At 42.3% G+C, this 20,063-nt stretch overlaps 1 protein-coding gene across 1 annotated transcript in view; it reads left to right on the top strand.

Moving 5' to 3' along the window:
• ascc3 (activating signal cointegrator 1 complex subunit 3) overlaps nt 1-20,063 on the top strand; it is a 204,200-nt gene that overhangs the window by 172,107 nt on the left and 12,030 nt on the right. The window contains exons 32-38 of the mRNA XM_034101747.2: nt 2,332-2,452; nt 2,784-2,916; nt 3,928-4,053; nt 11,860-11,971; nt 12,379-12,513; nt 15,814-16,038; nt 18,728-18,879. Coding sequence (XP_033957638.1) covers nt 2,332-2,452; nt 2,784-2,916; nt 3,928-4,053; nt 11,860-11,971; nt 12,379-12,513; nt 15,814-16,038; nt 18,728-18,879 — 1,004 coding nt within the window. The remainder of the gene's footprint in view (nt 1-2,331; nt 2,453-2,783; nt 2,917-3,927; nt 4,054-11,859; nt 11,972-12,378; nt 12,514-15,813; nt 16,039-18,727; nt 18,880-20,063) is intronic.

The following is a 20,063-nucleotide window of genomic DNA, read 5'->3' as shown; positions in this document are numbered from 1 at the left end:
AATGTGTAATGTTATAAAAGATGTGCATGATCCTAGACAGGGGGGATGATGAGGCCTTATGCAGACTGTTGCCTACACACTAGAGCAGAGTGATTTGATTAGTATTTAGCTATTATAGATGCAACTGCATATACAGTGGGGCAAACAAGTATTTAGTCAGCCACCAATTGTGCAAGTTCTCCCACTTAAAAAGATGAGAGAGGCCTGTAATTTTCATCCTAGGTACACTTCAACTATGAGAGACAGAATGGGGGGAAAGAATCCAGGAAATCACATTGTAGGATTTTTAATGAATTAATTGGTAAATTCCTCGGTAAAATAAGTATTTGGTCACCTACAAACAAACAAGATTTCTGGCTCTCACAGACCTGTAACTTCTTCTTTAAGAGCCTCCTCTGTCCTCCACTCGTTAACTGTATTAATGGCACCTGTTTGAACTCGTTATCAGTATAAAAGACACCTGTCCACAACCTCAAACAGTCACACTCCAAACTCCACTATGGCCAAGACCAAAGAGCTGTCAAAGGACACCAGAAACAAAATTGTAGACCTGCACCAGGCTGGGAAGACTGAATCTGCAATAGGTAAGCAGCTTGGTGTGAAGAAATCAACTGTGGAGCAATTATTAGAAAATGGAAGACATACAAGACCACTGATAATCTCCCTCGATCTGGGGCTCCACGCAAGATCTCACCCCGTGGGGTCAAAATGATCACAAGAACGGTGAGCAAAAATCCCAGAACCACACGGGGGGACCTAGTCAATGACCTGCAGAGAGCTGGGACCAAAGTAACAAAGGCTACCATCAGTAACACACTACGCCGCCAGGGACTCAAATCCTGCAGTGCCAGACGTGTCCCCCTGCTTAAGCCAGTACATGTCCAGGCCAGGGTTTCCGTTAGCCGGTAATTACCGGTTTTTAGCTGGTAAAATTTATAAAAAACCGGTAAATTCAAAACCTGACGGTCAAAATGTCTGGTAATAATTAGGCTCCGATCGATCGGCCGCCGGTCATTATCGGCCGATATTCACTCTTAATAGTTTGATCGGTGCTCTCTATAAAGGCCGATCAGGAGAGCTGGATCTGATCGATATGGACATAAACGCGAGTGAAGTGTAACCGGCGAGAGAGAGAGAGAGATCAGATCAGCTGCTGAGTCTGACCGAGACACGCAGCTCTGCATAATCACCTGAAGCCCCGCCCTCTGTTTAGCGAGCTGCTTGAGAAACTGACGGGCTGTCAGGAGAGAGAGGGAGGGAGAGGGGAAAAGAGAGTCTCCGTTTCTCCCGTGTTATTATTCAAAGTTGATGTAAACTTCTGAATAATGTACGTTATCTACTACAAGTAGTTTATTTGAATGTAATAATTATGTTGTTTGTGGAATCATTTATTGAAAAATGAATCTGAATTTTTCGATTACGATTATAAACTGAAGCAATATAAAAATGAGCCCCATGAACTGAGTTTTAAACATCAGCATATCTGCTCATAGTCCGGTAATTACCTGCTACGGAAACTCTGCTACACAACTCTTATTATTATTATTGAACTATGACCGTAAGTTTCAAATTGTCCGGTAAAATAAATTCTGCCCGGACATTTGACCGGCGAGAAAAAATCCTAGCGGAAACCCTGGTCCAGGCCCGTCTGAAGTTTGCTAGAGAGCATTTAGATGATCCAGAAGAGGATTGGGAGAATGTCATATGGTCAGATGAAACCAAAATAGAACTTTTTGGTAAAAACTCAACTAGACGTGTTTGGAGGAGAAAGAATGCCGAGTTGCATCCAAAGAACACCAACCCCATAGAAAATATTTGGAGGGAGTTGAAAGTCCGTGTTGCCCAGCGACAGCCCCAAAACATAACTGCTCTAGAGGAGATCTGCATGGAGGAATGGGCCAAAATACCAGCAACAGTGTGTGAAAACCTTGTGAAGACTTACAGAAAACGTTGGATCTCTGTTGAGTATTGAGAAGAATTTTTGTTATTGACCAAATACTTATTTTCCACCATCATTTGCAAATAAATTCTTTAAAAATCAGACAATGTGATTTTCTGGATTTTTTTTTTTCTCATTTTGTCTCTCATAGTTGAGGTATACCTAGGATGAACATTACAGGCCTCTCATCTTTTTAAGTGGGAGAACTTGCACAATTGGTGGCTGACTAAATACTTTTTTGCCCCATTTTACCCATATTCCAACATTTTCCTCAAACTTGATGTTACTTATTTTACCCTAGTTTTTTAAAACATTCTGTATGAGTTTAATTTTTTGTATATTGTTCATGTAATTATTGTGTCTATGTTGTATCATTTCTCCCCTTCTCTCAGGTTCTGATAGCCACCAGCACTCTGGCCTGGGGGGTGAACTTCCCTGCTCACCTGGTAGTCGTCAAGGGAACGGAATATTACGATGGCAAAACCAGGCGCTACGTGGACTACCCCATTACAGGTATAGCTAGACATTCTCTCATTGGGATCTACAGTTTGTTTTAATCTACCGTTAAATAAAGAATGTTCAAAATGATTACAATGTAGTGAAGTATTATCCATTCATGGAACTTAAAGGGATAATTCCCTTTGTTTGCCAACATAACAATTGTCTCACCTCGCCAATATATATACATTCATTTAAATAATCACATTTAAAACAGACTGAGTCACATGTTAAAAACCTTACCTCTTGGAGGATTTCAAGCCGAGAACAACGAGAACTGGTATTACTTCTCTTGCAGCTGATTTAAAGAACAGTGGAACATGTGATGGTTGTGTGCTGTGTGCAGATGTTCTGCAGATGATGGGGCGAGCAGGTCGGCCTCAGTTTGATGACCAGGGCAAAGCTGTGATCCTCGTCCATGACATCAAGAAGGATTTCTACAAGAAGTTCCTCTATGAGCCGTTCCCTGTGGAGTCCAGGTAACACTAATGTCTCTGGGATTGTGGTGTTGCAGTTCAGTCATGCATGCATTCAGACAGGACCTTATGCAGCACTTATTGGAGAGATATCCCTTAAAGGCTGATATTGACCTGACACTGGCAATTGAATTATGGAACAGAAACATAACGGTTCAGTATTTGTCAGATTTTTGGAGTATCTAAATCCACATGTGTTGAGGTATGGAGTACTATAAAAAAACAATATGAGACTCATTATACAAAAAACGTGATTGTATTATAGAAATCACTCCATAAACAGTTTACATACTTACGTATATGTAGTATAGTGTCCTTACCGACTGGTAGGGCAGGGTCTTCTTTAAAAATGAAATGCTAGTGCAGAAACAATACCTGACTCACAATAATGATACCACACTAGTGTCTTTTCTTTTATAAGAGAAATATAATCTTGTTTTTTAAGCGGGGGGGTTAACCCCTATTTTCTATTTTCATTCTATGTCGTCGAAACATTAACAACTGTGCAACATTTGTCCTAACATTTCCTAAGAAATGTATTTCATTCAGGAGGTATTTGATATTTAAATAATTGATTAAACAGTTGCACACATTGAATTGAGTTCCAGACTAAAGTCAAACATATTCACAGCTTTTCATTCTTTGAGCTTGGCTGCAACAATCAGAGTTTCCCAGAGTGCAACGTACTGTATCATTTTCAAATATGTTGTGTTATACAACCATCAGTCCAAAAACCTAAGATATTCCATTTCAATATTAAGACAGGAAAAAGGCAGCAAGAATTCACATGTAAGAATTGTTTTGGGATTTGGCTTGAAAAATGTATTAAAGATGAATCTGAATTGTTAGCAAAGAATTAGCTCTTTATCATCAATCCATCAGATAATCTAATTACTGATACAGATGTATTTCTGTATAAAAAAAGTTCAAATTACATCTTGACAGGTTAATAATTCACTCGGTGGATTGTAAGTGATCAGTGTGTGACTGTGCCCCCCCCCCCCCCTACCCCAGCCTCCTCAGTGTGCTGCCAGACCATCTGAATGCGGAGGTGGCTGCAGGAACCATCTCCTCCAAACAGGACGCCATGGACTACATCACCTGGACCTACTTCTTCAGGCGGCTGGTGATGAACCCCAGGTGAGGGAACCTGCTCCCTGCAGCAGAGCATGCTCTTCAAAACTAAACACACATGCACATTCTCCACCTGTTCTCTCAACCTGCTTAGAGGAGTGCCATGTTCTTCGGTCAAACATCTGCTGTGTAGACGCACACCATTCCAGAACATTCCAGCCTGCTGGTATTTGCACGGCTGTCATCCCACATTTACATTCAGTCCCTGACCGAGGCCTCGCAGTACGATCGCACCAACACAGGTCTGCAAGCTGACACTCAGCTTCAGATCAGGCTGGGATTTAAGATCAATATACAGAAGAAAAACAATGACAAAGGATCAAGTGTTGCTGTAGGATTGGAGGAAAGCCTCAGACAGCATTTCTGGTTTTCTTTTGGCTAGTGAGGACTATGCTGATACATAGGGTCGGAGGGTCCTGTCAGTACATTACATTACATTGCATTTAGCTGACGCTTTTATCCAAAGCGACATACAATAAGTGCGTTCGACCAACAAAATACAAACTTGAAGAAAACAGAATCATATAAGTACATCAGGTTTCATAGACCAAAAACATTTCAAGTGCTACTCAACTGGCTTTAGATAAGCCAGCCCTTTATTAGTATATAAGTGCTTTGTTAATAGTTCTATCGCTCGAAGTGGAGTCGAAAGAGATGAGTTTTCAGTCTGCGCCGGAAGATGTGTAAGCTATCTGCTGTCCTGATTTCAATGGGGAGCTCATTCCACCATTTTGGAGCCAGGATAGCAAACCCACGTGTTTTTGCTGATGGGAACTTGGGTCCCCTTCGCAGCGAGGGTGCAGCGAGCCGTTTGGTTGATGCAGAGCGGAGTGCACGTGCTGGGGTGTACGGAGCAGCATGGTACGCAAGTACCATTGTCTTGAAGTGCATTCTAGCAGTTACCGGAAGCCAGTGGAGGGAGCGGAGGAGCGGAGTGGTGTGGGAGAATTTAGGAAGGTTGAAGACCAGACGAGCCGCTGCATTCTGGATGAGCTGCAGAGGTCGGATGGCACATGCAGGTAGACCAGCCAGGAGGGAGTTGCAGTAGTCTAGGCGTGAGATGACGAGAGCCTGGACCAGAACCTGCGTCGCTTTCTGGGTCAGCTGGGGACGTATCTTCCTGATGTTGTAAAGCGTGTATCTGCAGCAGCGGGTTGTAGCAGCGATGTTTGCAGTGAAGGACAGGTTGTTATCTAGGGTCACACCCAGATTCCTTGCAGTCTGGGTCGGGGAAACAACAGAGGTGCCGATGTTGATTGTTAGGTCAAGAGTGGGACAATCTTTTCCCGGAAGGAAAAGCAGTTCAGTCTTGTCAAGGTTGAGCTTGAGGTGATGATCAGACATCCACTGACAGATGTCAGCTAGACAAGCAGAGATGCGTGCGACGACCTGGGTCTCTGAGCGGGGAAAGGACAGAATTAATTGGGTGTCGTCAGCGTAGCAGTGGTATGAAAAACCATGCGGGCTAATGACTGATCCGAGCGAGTTTGTGTACAAGGAGAAGAGGAGGGGACCAAGAACAGAGCCCTGAGGGACCCCTGTAGTTAATTGACAAGGGTCGGACTCCGACCCTCTCCAAGTAACCCTGTAGGTGCGGTCTTTGAGGTATGAGGTGAGGAGGGAAAGTGTAGAGCCTGAAACTCCAAGTTCTTGGAGAGTGCGAAGGAGGATCTGATGATTCACCGTGTCGAATGCAGCAGACAGGTCCAAAAGGATGATGACAGAGGAGAGGGAGGCTGCTTTAGCAGTGTGCAGTTCCTCAGTGACAGCCAGGAGGGCAGTTTCTGTGGAGTGACCTGCCTTGAAACCAGACTGGTGCGGATCCAGAAGGTTGTTCTGATGGAGATAACAGGAGAGTTGTTTAAAGACAGCGCGTTCAAGTGTTTTAGACAGGAACGGGAGGAGAGAGACAGGCCTGTAGTTTATAACATCTGACGGGTTGAGAGTGGGTTTCTTTAGGAGAGGGTTTACTCTTGCCTCCTTGAGACTGTTTGCAAAGTGACCAGAAGTTAGAGAAGTGTTGATGAAATGGGTGAGAAACGGTAGAATATCAGGAGCGATAGTCTGAAGGAGGTTTGAAGGGATAGGGTCCAGAGGACAGGTGGTAGGGCGGGCAGAGGTAATGAGGGTAAGAACCTCACTTGGAGAGAGGGGAAAAGGAGGTCAATATGTGGGTGAAAGGAGGGTCTGGTGACCCAGTGGTGAGTAAAGGTGAGTCAGAAAAAGAAGAATCCCATTTAAAAAAAAAAAAGATATACCAGTAATCTGATTAGATCTTTCTTTATTACAACTGTAACGGAATACGGTCACTGTTTTTTTGTATGATTACATCATCTCGTAACACGTAATCTGCTATTCCCCAAACCTGGTAATACAACTTCCTGGTGGGACCAGGACCTTTGATATCACATCTCTAGCTCCCCTAACTGAACTGTCTCTCCCTGTGAGGTGCAATAACAAACATGTATAACATTTGTACAAGTCTACCCCTTTCTATTTGCTGCACAGTTATATTCCCTCTCCATACATTTGTCTGAGTCTGAGGGAGGCGGCATTTGGTCAAATGTAAATGCACCTGCTTTATGGTCTGCATGGATGTGAAATACTGCCAGAGGATCCTGGGAGGACCAGGGCATTTTTGCTCTGGAGAGTCAGGTCATTTTGGTTTCATGCGCCACTGAGCAAGGAGGGAACCAGCTACTAGATGGTTCGATTAGTCTTTCGCCCCTATACCCAGGTCGGACGACCGATTTGCACGTAGGAATGAACGAGGTCCCGCCTCCAACGCTGTATCCAGTTCTCTTTATACACCAGTGCCTGCAGCTGGATTCTGATTGAATAAAAGGCTATTGATTGTTAACCTGGAGTTTACACAAAGTAAGGCCTACAGGCCGGCTATTACATCCGAACTGAATTTGGTTCCAGTAGGTCAAACATATTTTGTCTCAGCTGTATTCCGGCACTCTTAAATTCAGCTTATGTAATTTCCAATGATATAAGGTATTTTGCCCTGAATTATCCATTATCTCCATCTGAACGGCTAATTCATCACTACTGCTTTCAGCCTTTGGTTCCCACAACACACACACAGACACACACACAGACACAGTGTCCCATGGGTGTCGTAAACGTCCGAGGCTGACTCGCTGTGCCATCAGGAGCCTAATGGTGATGATGCTAATGGCCATGACTTAATCAGACAGGCCCTGCCACCAGTAAAGATCTGTGAAATGTGTTGAGTAATAAACACATTCAGCGCGGTGAACGGTGTGCTGTTAACATGTGGAGCGATGGGAAAGAAAGAAACCATTAAACACACATTTAAATCTGACCATCAGCGCCTCCACTGCTGCCTCCAGATACTGTGATTACTCTCCCTGCTCCCCCTGCACAGCCAAGGATGTGGAATGGGGATCATGGAGATATCATTTGTTTTATTGTAATATAAGAAGTAGGTGGTTTCTGAAAGATTTGCATGCATAATGCTGGCAACTGTGAAATGACCTTAATCGAATTTCCCCCTCCACCTGTTCAATGATGTAATGGTTGTCACTTTGGCTATTTGTTTGATTTTTTTCTTACAATTTAAATGTACAATTTAAAGCTACATTGAGTGTAGTTCTTTGATTAATATGTTGAGACTATGTTCACATCTATAGGTGTTAATCCCTGATTCTGGGGGTAAAAAAACAACAATACATTTAATTGAAGCAATATACACTTAACCCTCCTGTTGTCTTTGGGTCAAATCTGACCGATTTACTACTTTCATCAATCATAACTTTTTTGTTTTACAGTCGATTGCATTCAGGCTTTATGATATCTTTCACAGGAGACCTTTGAACATATACAATTGCTGATAAAGAAAAGGAATTAGTAACCATCCGGATCAGATAAAACACACACACACACACACACACACAAACAAACACACACATACTCTAGATGTGTCGCCCCCCTTATGTGCCCATCCCCCCATGAGAATCACACCTGGCACTCACAAACACACACAGAACAATTTGACACATTTCCCGCTCTTATGTGCCCATCCCCCCACATGGATCACACCTGACACACGCAATACATGTTCAGTGTCTATTCTTTGTACATTTACAGCAGTTTTTCATGTGTACCAGTACTCTGATCCAATATGTACAGTTTGAAAGAGTGTTAAATGACATTTGGTGATAATTAATGGTTTTTGTGTTCATGTAATAGCAGTTAAAACCAGGACCGGTCAAATTTGACCGCGAACGAAGTACCTATACATTCAAAATGTAGGACAAAAACGTTTTGTGTAACCGTGGAGCTAGCACAATAGATAATTTGATTCTGATATATTACCATTAAATGCCAAGAAAATATTGTAAATGTGTTTGGACTGTTGTCATCATTGGACAAGAAACACAGCCTCAGGTTGACGGTGCGGTCTCTCCATGGCATGCAGCTCTTTCCTTGAAGCTGCTCCACACTTTTAGTCAGGAAACCGTGGGTTCATTGGAGTAGCATTTCTTGGTGGACTTACAGAAGGAGTATGACTAATGGTTTATATATCTTGGAGTTCTGTTCACAAGTGAGGGTAGGTTGCAGAAAAGAAAAAGGCCCTCAGTGTATTGGTTGCTCTCCAATACAATCCTCACCTAAAGTTGCTAGCACTCGATACATGCAGTCCATTTACCATTTGGACATTGGGTGCAGGCCTCAGGCATCATAAGGGAGCTTGGCGTAGAGCTGCTGTTCGCTCACATTGAAATGACTCATGGAGGTGGTTGGGGCAGCCCTCTGGAGGAATTGGATGATCCTGCTGCTACCATTACCCCGGTCAGTGGTGGATAGATGGACATGACAGCATGCACACTGCACCATATAAACCATTGCATTGGTTTATATAATGTATATTAGAGAAGAAATGCATTTAGTTATGGTTTTCATTAAGAAGTAATGATTATTCTGGAGTAATACAAAACGTTACCATAGGTGTTATTACTTTTCTGATATTCTAAAAATATTTAACAGTGCATTCAAGAAAAATGTAAAAAAGTATTTGTATTTGATCAGCTGCATACATATCACACATTTCTGTAAATCCAGCAGCCTTTGTGTTTTATCTTCACTTCTCATACCAATGCTCTATATTACAAGAACCACAACAAATGACAAAGGTCCACTTGTTGTTCTCATTGACTGACACTGGAGAGCAACCAGCTGGCACTCAAACAACAAAGGAAACACCAGTCACATTCTGTCAACAGATCTCTAACTCAAACATTTTCTATATTCAAATTACACATTTTTCACACCTGCAAACTTACCTTAAGGATGTATTCCTACCACCATTATTGGAACTTTCGGTTTCCTTTTATTTGAATTGTACACATCGTGCATACTCATGAGCTAATGGAGAATGTCTTGATGACATTTCTGCTGAGCCTCATGTGGGAACTGTTAGTTGGCAGTGCTGAGCATGGAACCCATTTTGCTGCTGGTTGTCTTATTTCAGGTAATAACGGCCTAACCTGGGAACCATTTGCTGCCGAGGGCTGCCTTTTCTCTCTCAGCTGTGGCTTTCCTGCGCAGCACTGCAGCATGTACAGATTATAACCAGCTACAGTGTGACATTTTAATTACCATTTTATCTAAGTTTTCCATTGGGCCCTAATAAGGTCCAATCATCAGTATTACAATTATGTATTTGACTACTTAGCATCAGCATGTCTGACATTTCTTTACTGACTGAGTTACTTCAGCAGTTGAGGATGAACAGTTCTGTTGTATTGTTCAAGTAGTGGAGAATGCCAGTGTTTGACTCGTTTTTTAAACTTTTTATAATATTTCTTGTTGTACTGACTCCTTTTTAAATAACTTAAATAGAGACACCTGCTGTCCTCCAGAATGTTCAAACTCCTGGTTAAGGTCGGCAGAAAACTGAGACAGTGCATTGTATTCATTATACCTGTGAAATACAGAAATGGGAAAATCTTGATGATGTAGTGAAAACCAGAAGGGCTAGGATTAATGCTCCAGGTGTTTATCATTGGTGTTCTTGTTAGGCGGGAATATGCTAATATAAGTCACAATTGCTTTCCAGGCTAACTACCTTGCTAACTGACCAGTCACTGGGTGTTTCTCAATGTAGAGTACGCTTGCTTGGTAGCACATGTCTTCCGAGTCACTTGCTTCAGAAGCGAGGCAAGAATACTTCCTGGCAATCGGAAAACGAAGAGTGGAACAGGCTACACGTGTGCAGCCTCGACATTTCTCCAAACGAAGTACGCCGGGCTCGGTAGAATTCCAAGTATGCTGGACATTGGAACAGTCCTTCGGCGGCACTCGATGACGTAGTATGCGTAGTATGCTTGAAATGGTGGCTCTGGAGCAGCTTTACTCGAGATTGAGACACTGTTTTTAAGGAGACATATTTGTAACACATATTGTAGATTTGATAAGTGTCTGCAATCCCTGCCTCTATTGTGGAGCAGGTGAGCGGGTGATGGTCAGTCCAACACAGCGGAGGTGTGGTGCAGTGATGACGTGTTTCTGTAGGCCGACCTAGAAGTTAGCATCACAAGGGCTCCCTCGACAAAAACTAATGCAATTGTTGCATTGGATTTCTGATTATTGCAAAAGATCACCTCAAACACACATTTACAGTGTGTGTTAGACACCTACACGTTTTGTTCAGCAGGATAATCTCCACATATTAACAGCACTTTATGATTTTTAACGTTAGGCTATAAAGGAACTACAGCACGGTCACAAGGCTGCATGTCACAACCGCTAAGCTAAAGGTGGCTAATATTTGACTTGTTGACATCTAGCAGTCTTGTTTAGTCACTTGTTAGCAAAGGCAAGGCAAGTTTATTTATATAGCACCTTTCAACACAAGGCAATTCAAAGTGCTTTACAAAAATGAAAGACATTAAGAGCATTAAGAAACATATTATAAAATGACATTTAAAAACACTCATTTAAAAGCAAAGATAATAAAAGTTACAGTGCAGTTTAAGATATGAATATATCAATTAAAAGCAGCGGCAAAAAGAAAAGTCTTCAGTCTGGATTTAAAAGTAGTAAGAGCTGGCGGACCTGCAGTAGAACAACATGTGTAAATCTCTTCAGCTTGTGTTAACCACAGTCCTTATGTTGGTAATCCAACCAAAAACACTTAAAGAAAACGATAGACTTTAGGACCAGGGAGACCCGAAGGGGTAAAATGATAACTTAACCCTGGGTGTGTGGCTTCTGTCCTTCCTACGTGAAAATGTCCTCTTTTTTCACTTCTCTCCTATGATAGTGAGTTAGACAGCTTTTTCCAGTCGCTCATGCTATGATATTCACATCATCCCAATAATGTAAATTCACGACAACATATTGTGAGTATTTTTGATCATTAAATCGCTTTATCATCCACTCCCCTATATCAATACGTTTTGCAATTGTCGACATTTTGGCTGTTCATTGGTGATGTGACTCCCTCTTAAACACTCCTCCAGGTTTCTAAAACACTGTTAGCCAGGATACTGTGTGATGTGCATGGGAACACCGTCAGCACAGTTATGATTTAAGCAGTGGAGTTCAACCTACAGCTGTACTTGAACTCTGCACATCTTGAATATGTCAAACAGTATTTCATTCTTCTTAAGCCACCCTATCTAAAGGAAATTGGGGGATAAAAGCAACTAAGAAGCATGTAAAACAATCTCAGTTTGGCTGGGACCATACTCAGAATGGCAAACAGGCTTTCTTGTGTATTTCTCATACTGTCAGGTCAATTCATGTTTTTGCAAAGACCCTATTTTCTGTGTTGTTTAGTTATTACAGCCTAGAAGACGTCAGCCACGAGTCCATTAACAAGTTTCTGTCCAACCTGGTGGAGAAGAGCCTGCGGGACCTGGAGTGCTCTTACTGCTTAGAGATAAAAGAGGTTTGTATTCTTTTGTTGTTCGTATATTGTATATACCGTACTTTTCGGACTATAAGCCGCGACTTTTTTCCCCATTTTTTTTTGTACAGCTAACGGCCACTAGGGAACCTCCTAAATGTATGGATTTTACAGGTAAAATTAACCACCTTAACCCTACAGGCTCTATGACCGGTCCGCGCCCGCCACCTTTAAGCGGCGGGCTCCAGCAGGAAAAGCTGGAGGCCGGAAAAGAGTGAGACAGGTAGCGCGCCAAAGTAAAAGTGGAACCGAGAGACAGAACGAGAGCAAGACAGACGGACAATTTAGCTGCTGCGGCTTATATGCAGGTGCGCTTTATAGTCCGAAAAGTACGGTACACAGGATTCACTTTTTGATTTTTCAAATTGTTAATCCCATTAATGCTCCAGGACGATCAGACCATTGAGCCACTGACCTATGGTCGCATCTCGTCCTACTACTACCTGAAGCACCAGACCATCCGCACCTTCAAAGAGCGGCTGAGAGCCGAGCTGCCCCTCCACGAGCTGCTCTCCGTCCTCACCGTGAGTCCCTCACTCTCACACTCCTCCTGTCACCTCTCACCTTCCTACACTCCTATGGGGTTCATGTAGATCTACAACAGAACATTGTGTATGTTGGCACATTTGTGTATTGGTCTGAAGTCTAGGTTTAAAGGGGCCCTATTATGCTTTTGAGGGTTTTCCCTTTCCTGTATCGTGTCATATAGGTTTAGGTCAAATGGTCTGCAAAGGCTCAAATCCCTGTTCCCTCCAGAGGGAGTTACATGTGAAACAGGAATACAGTTGTAACTCCTTAGAACTCTACTGAGAATCTCTGATCGTCCCCTAATATTCTTTTTTGCCATTTGCGAATACAAGATACCTTAGGGAAACAAACACACACATACGTACACACACACACACACACACACACACACTTTACTCCCTCCTATCAAATTAGCACCTTTGCCTGAGCTTCATTAGCTCTCCTCCTGCTGGTGGGTGGGTGGGTGGGTGGGTGGGTGTGATACTTTGTCCTCTGCCTGTACTGAATGACCTGCCAGCCGGCTGTGAGGTCATCCACACTCTTGCTTGTGATTGGGGGGGGTCAACACAAGACATGGTGGTCTCACATCTTTCTCTGAGTCGGGTGATGACTTACTTTTTTTTCATGGCTTCTAATTGCTTTGAATATCCGTCTGTATTACTTATTTCTTCACTTGATCAATTATTTTAAGGCTAGTATTTAAAACGTGTCATTGCAACAAGTTAAACCAAACCATAATTGTTGGTAAACATGCAGTGATATTTTGTCTTGTTTCAAGATACTGACACTTAGTACTACCGTGGGAGTACTTCTGAGGGAGAAAGATATTTTTTATAATATCCAATCAAATTAAAATAAAATATTTAAATAATGTACCATGCAGCAGAAATCTAGCGTAATCCGGTTTGAGCTTTTGGATAACGTGTGCTTGTGAAAAGTGAACTGTATGGCACAGAGGAACAAGATATACCAGTCTCACATTATAGTTCTTAGTAGGATACATTCATTGCTGATTGTCATAACGACATTTAAATAATAATAGTTAGGCAATTTATATGTCCTGTAGTAGAAATATAAAGACTTTAGTGTGCCCTGTCTTCCTGCAAACAGAAGCCACAGAAAGCAGACTTTTCAAAAGATGTTTATTGCTTGTGTCTTCGATGTAAATAAGCTTGTATTCTTGTTGTGTGTGTTTACCATGAATCTGTGGGTCCATTGAATGTCTTCAGGGCTGAAGCTGACTTCAATACTGATGCCAACATATGGAGGAGGGGAGGCTACTCTGAGAAACGTCACTCCCTCTGTACACATGTAATTGGAAATACACCAACGTATGCCATACCTGGCTGCCCCCCCACCCCAACAAGCTGCAATAGAATAGACACCACCCCCTCCCTCCACACTCCCCCTGTGTTAGCACGGCATGCTCCTCCAGCTCCCTCTAATTGCTGCAGTGTGGCCACTAATGAGCAACACCCACACCTCCACCCCCCTCTCTGAGCCCTCTGCTACTCAGTCATAGTTTTCTTTTCTTTGCTGCTCCTCTGATTCATACAATTCAACTTGTCTCACAGTGAATCCAATCTATCTGTTTACAAGAAGACAAGGCACACTAAAGGTGGAGTAGGCCATTATCAGCCATACTACTGCCATGAAGACTCCTTTAACTTTGACCTCTCATTCTTCGTTTAAGACTTTGCGTTGAGGTATTATTACAGACATTATCAATACTTTACCTCCAAATGAAGTGGTTTGGATCAACCAGATAAACGCTTTTTCAGTTACAATTATTCACTTGAGTTTAACTATGAAGATAATATTCTACATTGAAATACATTTCCAAACCTTCACATTTGAAGGCAAGTCATTTAAACATAGCTGCAACAATCTAACTATACTAACTGTGTCCGTCCATCCTTCCAAAGAGACGTCTTCAAACTGCTTTTGCATTTTGCTTTATAAAGATGTATGCAATTAGCAAACCAGGACAGTTATACAACTGTAGCATTTCTGAGAAATTAGGGGACACACTGTCTAAGGAGTCAATGACAGGAAACAACGTTAGTGTGTAATATATGTGTCTATTTAAGTTTTGGGGAATTTGTATTTAGGTTTTTGTGCGTCCACCTTACTGTTTTCTCTCTAAATAGTTATTTAAAGCTCCTCCTCCTCATCACTCTCTCCCTCCTCTGTCTCTGTGAAAGCTACTATCATAGGGTGTGGGGTGTTTGCTTCTTATGAAGCCCGCTTGAAGATCTATAGTCTCTCCAGAACATCCATACCAGGCAAAACAACACTGAGAGATCAATTATTCTAACATTATTCCTAGTCCAATTCCTCGTCCCTTCCCCCACACTGCGCAGGTCTTTTTTCAGGTCATAGCTTTTGAAACACTGGTTTGAGTCAGTAATGGATGGAGTCCTGACAGTCCCTGCTGGGGGAGGCTATGACAAACGCCTCCAGCAAAGCCAGTTGGTGGGACTACATTAAGCGAAGTTCAACTGAAGTGAATTAGAAGAGAGGGGCCACGCGTGTCTTTGCATCTCTCTGTATGGGAAGCACAAACAGGGTGCAACACGCTCTTAGTACAAAGAGGAAGTTGATGGACTATTGGCGTCAATTGACTTATGCAGTGACCATCAGGGTTTCATTGTGTCTCTGTCATCAATGTGCAGCGTTTCCAGACATTTACATCAAAGAATTTGAAGACATCTAAATATTGTGCCAACTCTTGAAGCAGTACAAGTGAACTGGATGTTTCATCATCAGGTAGTTGAACCCTCCTGTCGTGTTCGGGTGAAATCTAACCGATTTGATACTTTCATCAATCATAGATATTCTGTTTTACATTTGATTGACTCAACGCCTTATGATATCCTCCACAGTAGGCATTAAACATATAAAACTGCTGATCAGTGGTTTAGTGAACTTTGTAACACTTATGGTGTTCCCAGTCAAAAATGTCCGCCATAGAGATGAAGGTACAGGCAGATAGTACACACCCACAAATCGACCACCATGTTCATTTCGAAAAACATTTTCAGGGTCTATTCTTTGTATATTCACTGCAGTTATTCAGTAAACCATAGTTTGAGACATTGTTTACATCTTAAAAGGTATAACAATACAATTTGGTAATGATTAATGGTCTTTGTGGGGTAGTGGAACAGTCAGTTTAAAAAACCAGAAGAGCAGGGAGGTAAAAGCAGCTGTGGAAGTGTAGATGCTTGGATTAAAAAGACCTGAACACAACATGCCTTAGAATTCCTGTTCCACTCTTGATCTCTGTCTCACAGGAAGCAGAAGAGTTTTCGGAGCTGCCCGTCAGACACAACGAGGACCAGCTGAACAGCCAGCTGGCTCAACAGCTCCCCCTGAAGGTCAACCCACATTCCTACGACAGCGCCCACACCAAGACCCACTTGCTGCTGCAAGCCCACTTCAGCCACGCCCAGCTGCCATGCAGCGACTACAACACCGACACCAAGACGGTGCTGGACAACACCATGCGAGTCTGTCAGGTAGGACTCCCTGGGCAACAAATGACTCGATAACATTACATGCATCTAGCTGACACTTTTATCCAAAACAAGGTAGAATAAAACCATGAAGATAAAACAAAAAAATGGATGTCAAATATCAAACATCAGATATGCTGAACCGTTTTAAGTGCAACATTTAAAAACGAGAATAAATAGAGAATGATATTTTATTTGTATGTGCAAAGGGGGAGTTAGAGCAATTTTATTTTCAGTCTTAAGATGTGTAGAGTTAGGATTGTGTTCCACCATTGTGGACTACAATAAGCAACTACAGCAAACGTTATAGAGCGGTAGCTTGTCTCTGCGTATTGAAGGATTAGTAATCCCCTTGCCGATGCAAAGAGTAGTGGACAGGATATAGTGTACTGTTTGGCCGTGTCCTGGATGTAGGATAGATCTAAACAATAGTATGGTAGGCAAGTCCCAGTGTCTCTAATAGGATTGGAGCAGCCATTGGGAGCCAGTGAATGGTGCAGAGGGGAGGTGTGTGAGAACTTGGGTAGGTTGACAACCAGCAGGGCTGCTTTATTCTGAATGAATATTAGAGTTCGGAAGGCACATGCAGACATTTAGTGAATAATAAAGTAAAATGACTTGCGGAAAAGAGAAAAGAGGAGGGGACCAAGAATAGATCCCTGAGGGACTCCATTAGTAAGGCTACGAGGATGGGACTCAGAATCTCCTCCAGTAAGTGCAGTACCTGACATTGGAGATTAACATGGAGAGTGCAGATTTAGAAACCGATTGTTCTTGGAGGATGGTGAGGAGGATCTGGTGGTTCACCATGTAGAAAACTGAGCTGTGGCCTTGCAAAAGACTGACTGACTCAACAGGCTGGAGAAACTGTTGTGTTAGGGCATTCAGGCATAACTGCAAGTGACAATATGTATGATATTGTTATTGTTTTTGTTTTTTATTTGCATCAATACCAGTGACTTTGTATTCAAACATCCAATGTTGCATGATTCCTGATGCTGCTATGTACAAAACATTCTGGTTTCAGGATTCTGACTTAAAACCAGCAAGTTGGTAAAAAAAAGTGACGCTAGTGATGGAATGTGTTCAAGAATTGAAATCACTGAAATAGGATAATTTGCAAGAATAACTTCCCAGTTGCTGATAAAAGCAGGAATCGTATATAAGCGGTCTAACCTGATGACACCTTTGACGAAAAGCATTACTTTTAGTTCATAAAAGTTCCATTGTATATCTATAAAACTAAAGGGTTAAAGTAGAATATTAAAACAAGTTCAGAACCATTAACAGCAGCATTTATCAACATGACGTAAAAAGTGTTAAGAACAATACATTACTAATACATTTGAATAATGCATTGCACATGAAACAGCACATGTTGGGAAGCGGTGCTGTGCTGTAGATGAAGCAGATTAAAAAGGGGAATGTTAAACATTAGTAGGTGATTTGTCGCTGAACTTGCTGATCCATCTCATAAATAACAAAATGCTCCGAGGTTACATCTAAAACCCAGAATCTTTGTCTGGCATCCACAAGGGTTCTGTTGTGACTGTGACTGGACGTGTTCCACAACAGAGCACTTAGTGGTTGGTTATATGAGTGAGTAGCCTTGATAACAAACATTATCCATTACAATGCTCCGTCCGGGTTATTTTGTGTTAGAAGTGTGATGCGCTGGCTGCTGTTTATCTAGGTTCTTGGTATGTACTGTTTGAAGTTAGGCCCATGTCTTAACGTCTGCAAGCCATTGTCCACAGCTCAGGATGGCTGTTTGTGCATGTGCATATGTACATGTGCTTGCGATTTTCCATGCTGTGTATCTGGCAGTGATATTGCATGGATCATGGATGTGGTTACTTCTCTGGTGTCCTGCTGCTAACATTTAATACAATGATACTCTGCTCTCCACTTTCTTTATGGTTGATTAGTTTTATACATGTATTTATATAACTTAAAGTATGTGAAAAATGTGAATTAATCTTTCCGAAAGGCTTTATTTGGTCCGTGACTGTCAGCTAACCCCGCATTAGCTACACTCTGTCTCTTAGGCTTTGCGTGTCTAATTGCAACACATGACACACATGGACTCAGATGATTGTGACAGGTGGAGAGAGAAAGAGTTAAATGTATTGATGAATTACATCGGGGAAAAAATCCGACCTAACCCCAAGCTTTACGCAACAACAGGCCTAAAGGTGGGGGGGGGACTCAGTATAAACCCTGCAGGGTGAGTGATGACAAAGAACTTAGGCTGTCAAATTATTCAATTTGATGTTGTTCGTTATCAAAAGTATAATGTGTAAAAAAACAAAACAACGAAGGCATATAATCATATGTAATTGTTATGTTAATTGATTGATGTACCTTTGTTACTGTAAAATGCTGCGTGTTAAATAACACTGAATAACAGTCCGTTTCCAAAATACTTTTTTATTATTACAATGTGGCTGATAGTGAGTCCCCTGCTAAAGTCCACTGTGTTATGCTACTTTCAAATATGTATTTTCAATGCTTGTGCCATGTGCCACTGTAATGTTTTTTATTTCAAATATCTTGATTCTGAGGCTTTTCTAGGGAAATATTGATATATGCATTTGGATTATTAAATCGCAAGGCAAGGGATTATTTCGATTTTTCTTCAACTATATTTAGGATTTTCTTTAACGTCATACTTCCTGTTTCCTGTGCTCAGGCTATGCTGGATGTAGCTGCTAACGAAGGCTGGCTGGTGGCCGCTCTCAGTATCTGTAACCTGGTGCAGATGGTGGTGCAGGGCCGCTGGCTGCACGACTCCCCCCTGCTGACCCTGCCTCATGTGGAACAGCAGCACCTCTATCTGTTCAGGTACACAACAAGGATTTGTAGATAGCTGCTACATGGCTAATCTGCGTCAGTGTTCTCCAGCTGTGATTAGCATCAGTGAACAACACAACATGTTTCATTAGAGTCCGAAACGGCTTCTTCACATGTCATCTTAAGGACTATAGTTATATAGTTAAGGCCTCATAGCTTTAAGGTCTGGCTGCTGTAACAACTAGCATTACTCTGTAATGTATGCATCATTATCGCCCTGCCTGAAACGCCTCCATTGGACTCCTATGGTTACTGCTGTAACATAGTGACATCAGTATGTAACACTTGCACTTCTATTGGCTGGCGCTCCAACACATTGTATGCTAAGGGAAGGGACATTTCTGACACATCTCTAATGGCGCTTTTCCACTGCAGCACGTAGCACTCTTTTTGCTTTTCCACTAGGGGTAGTTCTGGCTCAGGGCTACTTTTTCACCTTTTTTCTGGCCCTCCAAAATTGAGGTTCTTACCGGGCCAACAACCGGGCTGAATATGCTAAACTAGTGAGGTAAACACTCTCGACTGCTGAATGGTCAGAGAGAATCGCTGGCAAGGGGGCTACAACTACAACAAGATGAACATATTTGACCGTGATTTCATTGTAATACAAGTTTCAAAATTATGCCGAGGTAACAACATACTGATACCGGTTAGTAAAAACCATGAATTAATGCTTTGACAAGTCTGCAGACAGACGGCAGGCGAAGAACCTTTAAAATGCGTGTTCTCTGAATGGAGATTGGCTAAGCTAACGCAGTATATGTTCCGACCGTCCACACTCACAACAACGGCCTACAGACATAAATAAAGCAGCGACTGTATTCGCCATGACACAGAGAGTCTGTGGTTTGTACTTGTTTGACTTTTGTCTAGTTTCTGAACAGATATGAGGAGCTGTGAGCTCTGAGTGCTAACGGCTGATGTTTTGGTTTTGTGGTTCGCATTGAAGATTACTTCACGGCAGTTTTACGCAGCGTCGCTACGCCTACACTGCATTACTATAGTTACTGCCCCAGCTACTAAACTGTAATGGAAACGCAGCATAAAGTGAGCCTGGCCAACCAAGGCCTAACCATACCGTACTAAGCCGTGCAGTGGAAAAGCGCCATAAGTGGTGGACCAGTCACAACAGAGCCGGCCAGCTAACCAATCAGAGCAGACTGGGCTCTGGTTTC

Source organism: Pseudochaenichthys georgianus, chromosome 16 (genome assembly GCF_902827115.2).
Source record: "Pseudochaenichthys georgianus chromosome 16, fPseGeo1.2, whole genome shotgun sequence".
NCBI lineage: Eukaryota > Metazoa > Chordata > Actinopteri > Perciformes > Channichthyidae > Pseudochaenichthys > Pseudochaenichthys georgianus.
This window is presented reverse-complemented; position numbering and strand designations above follow the sequence as displayed.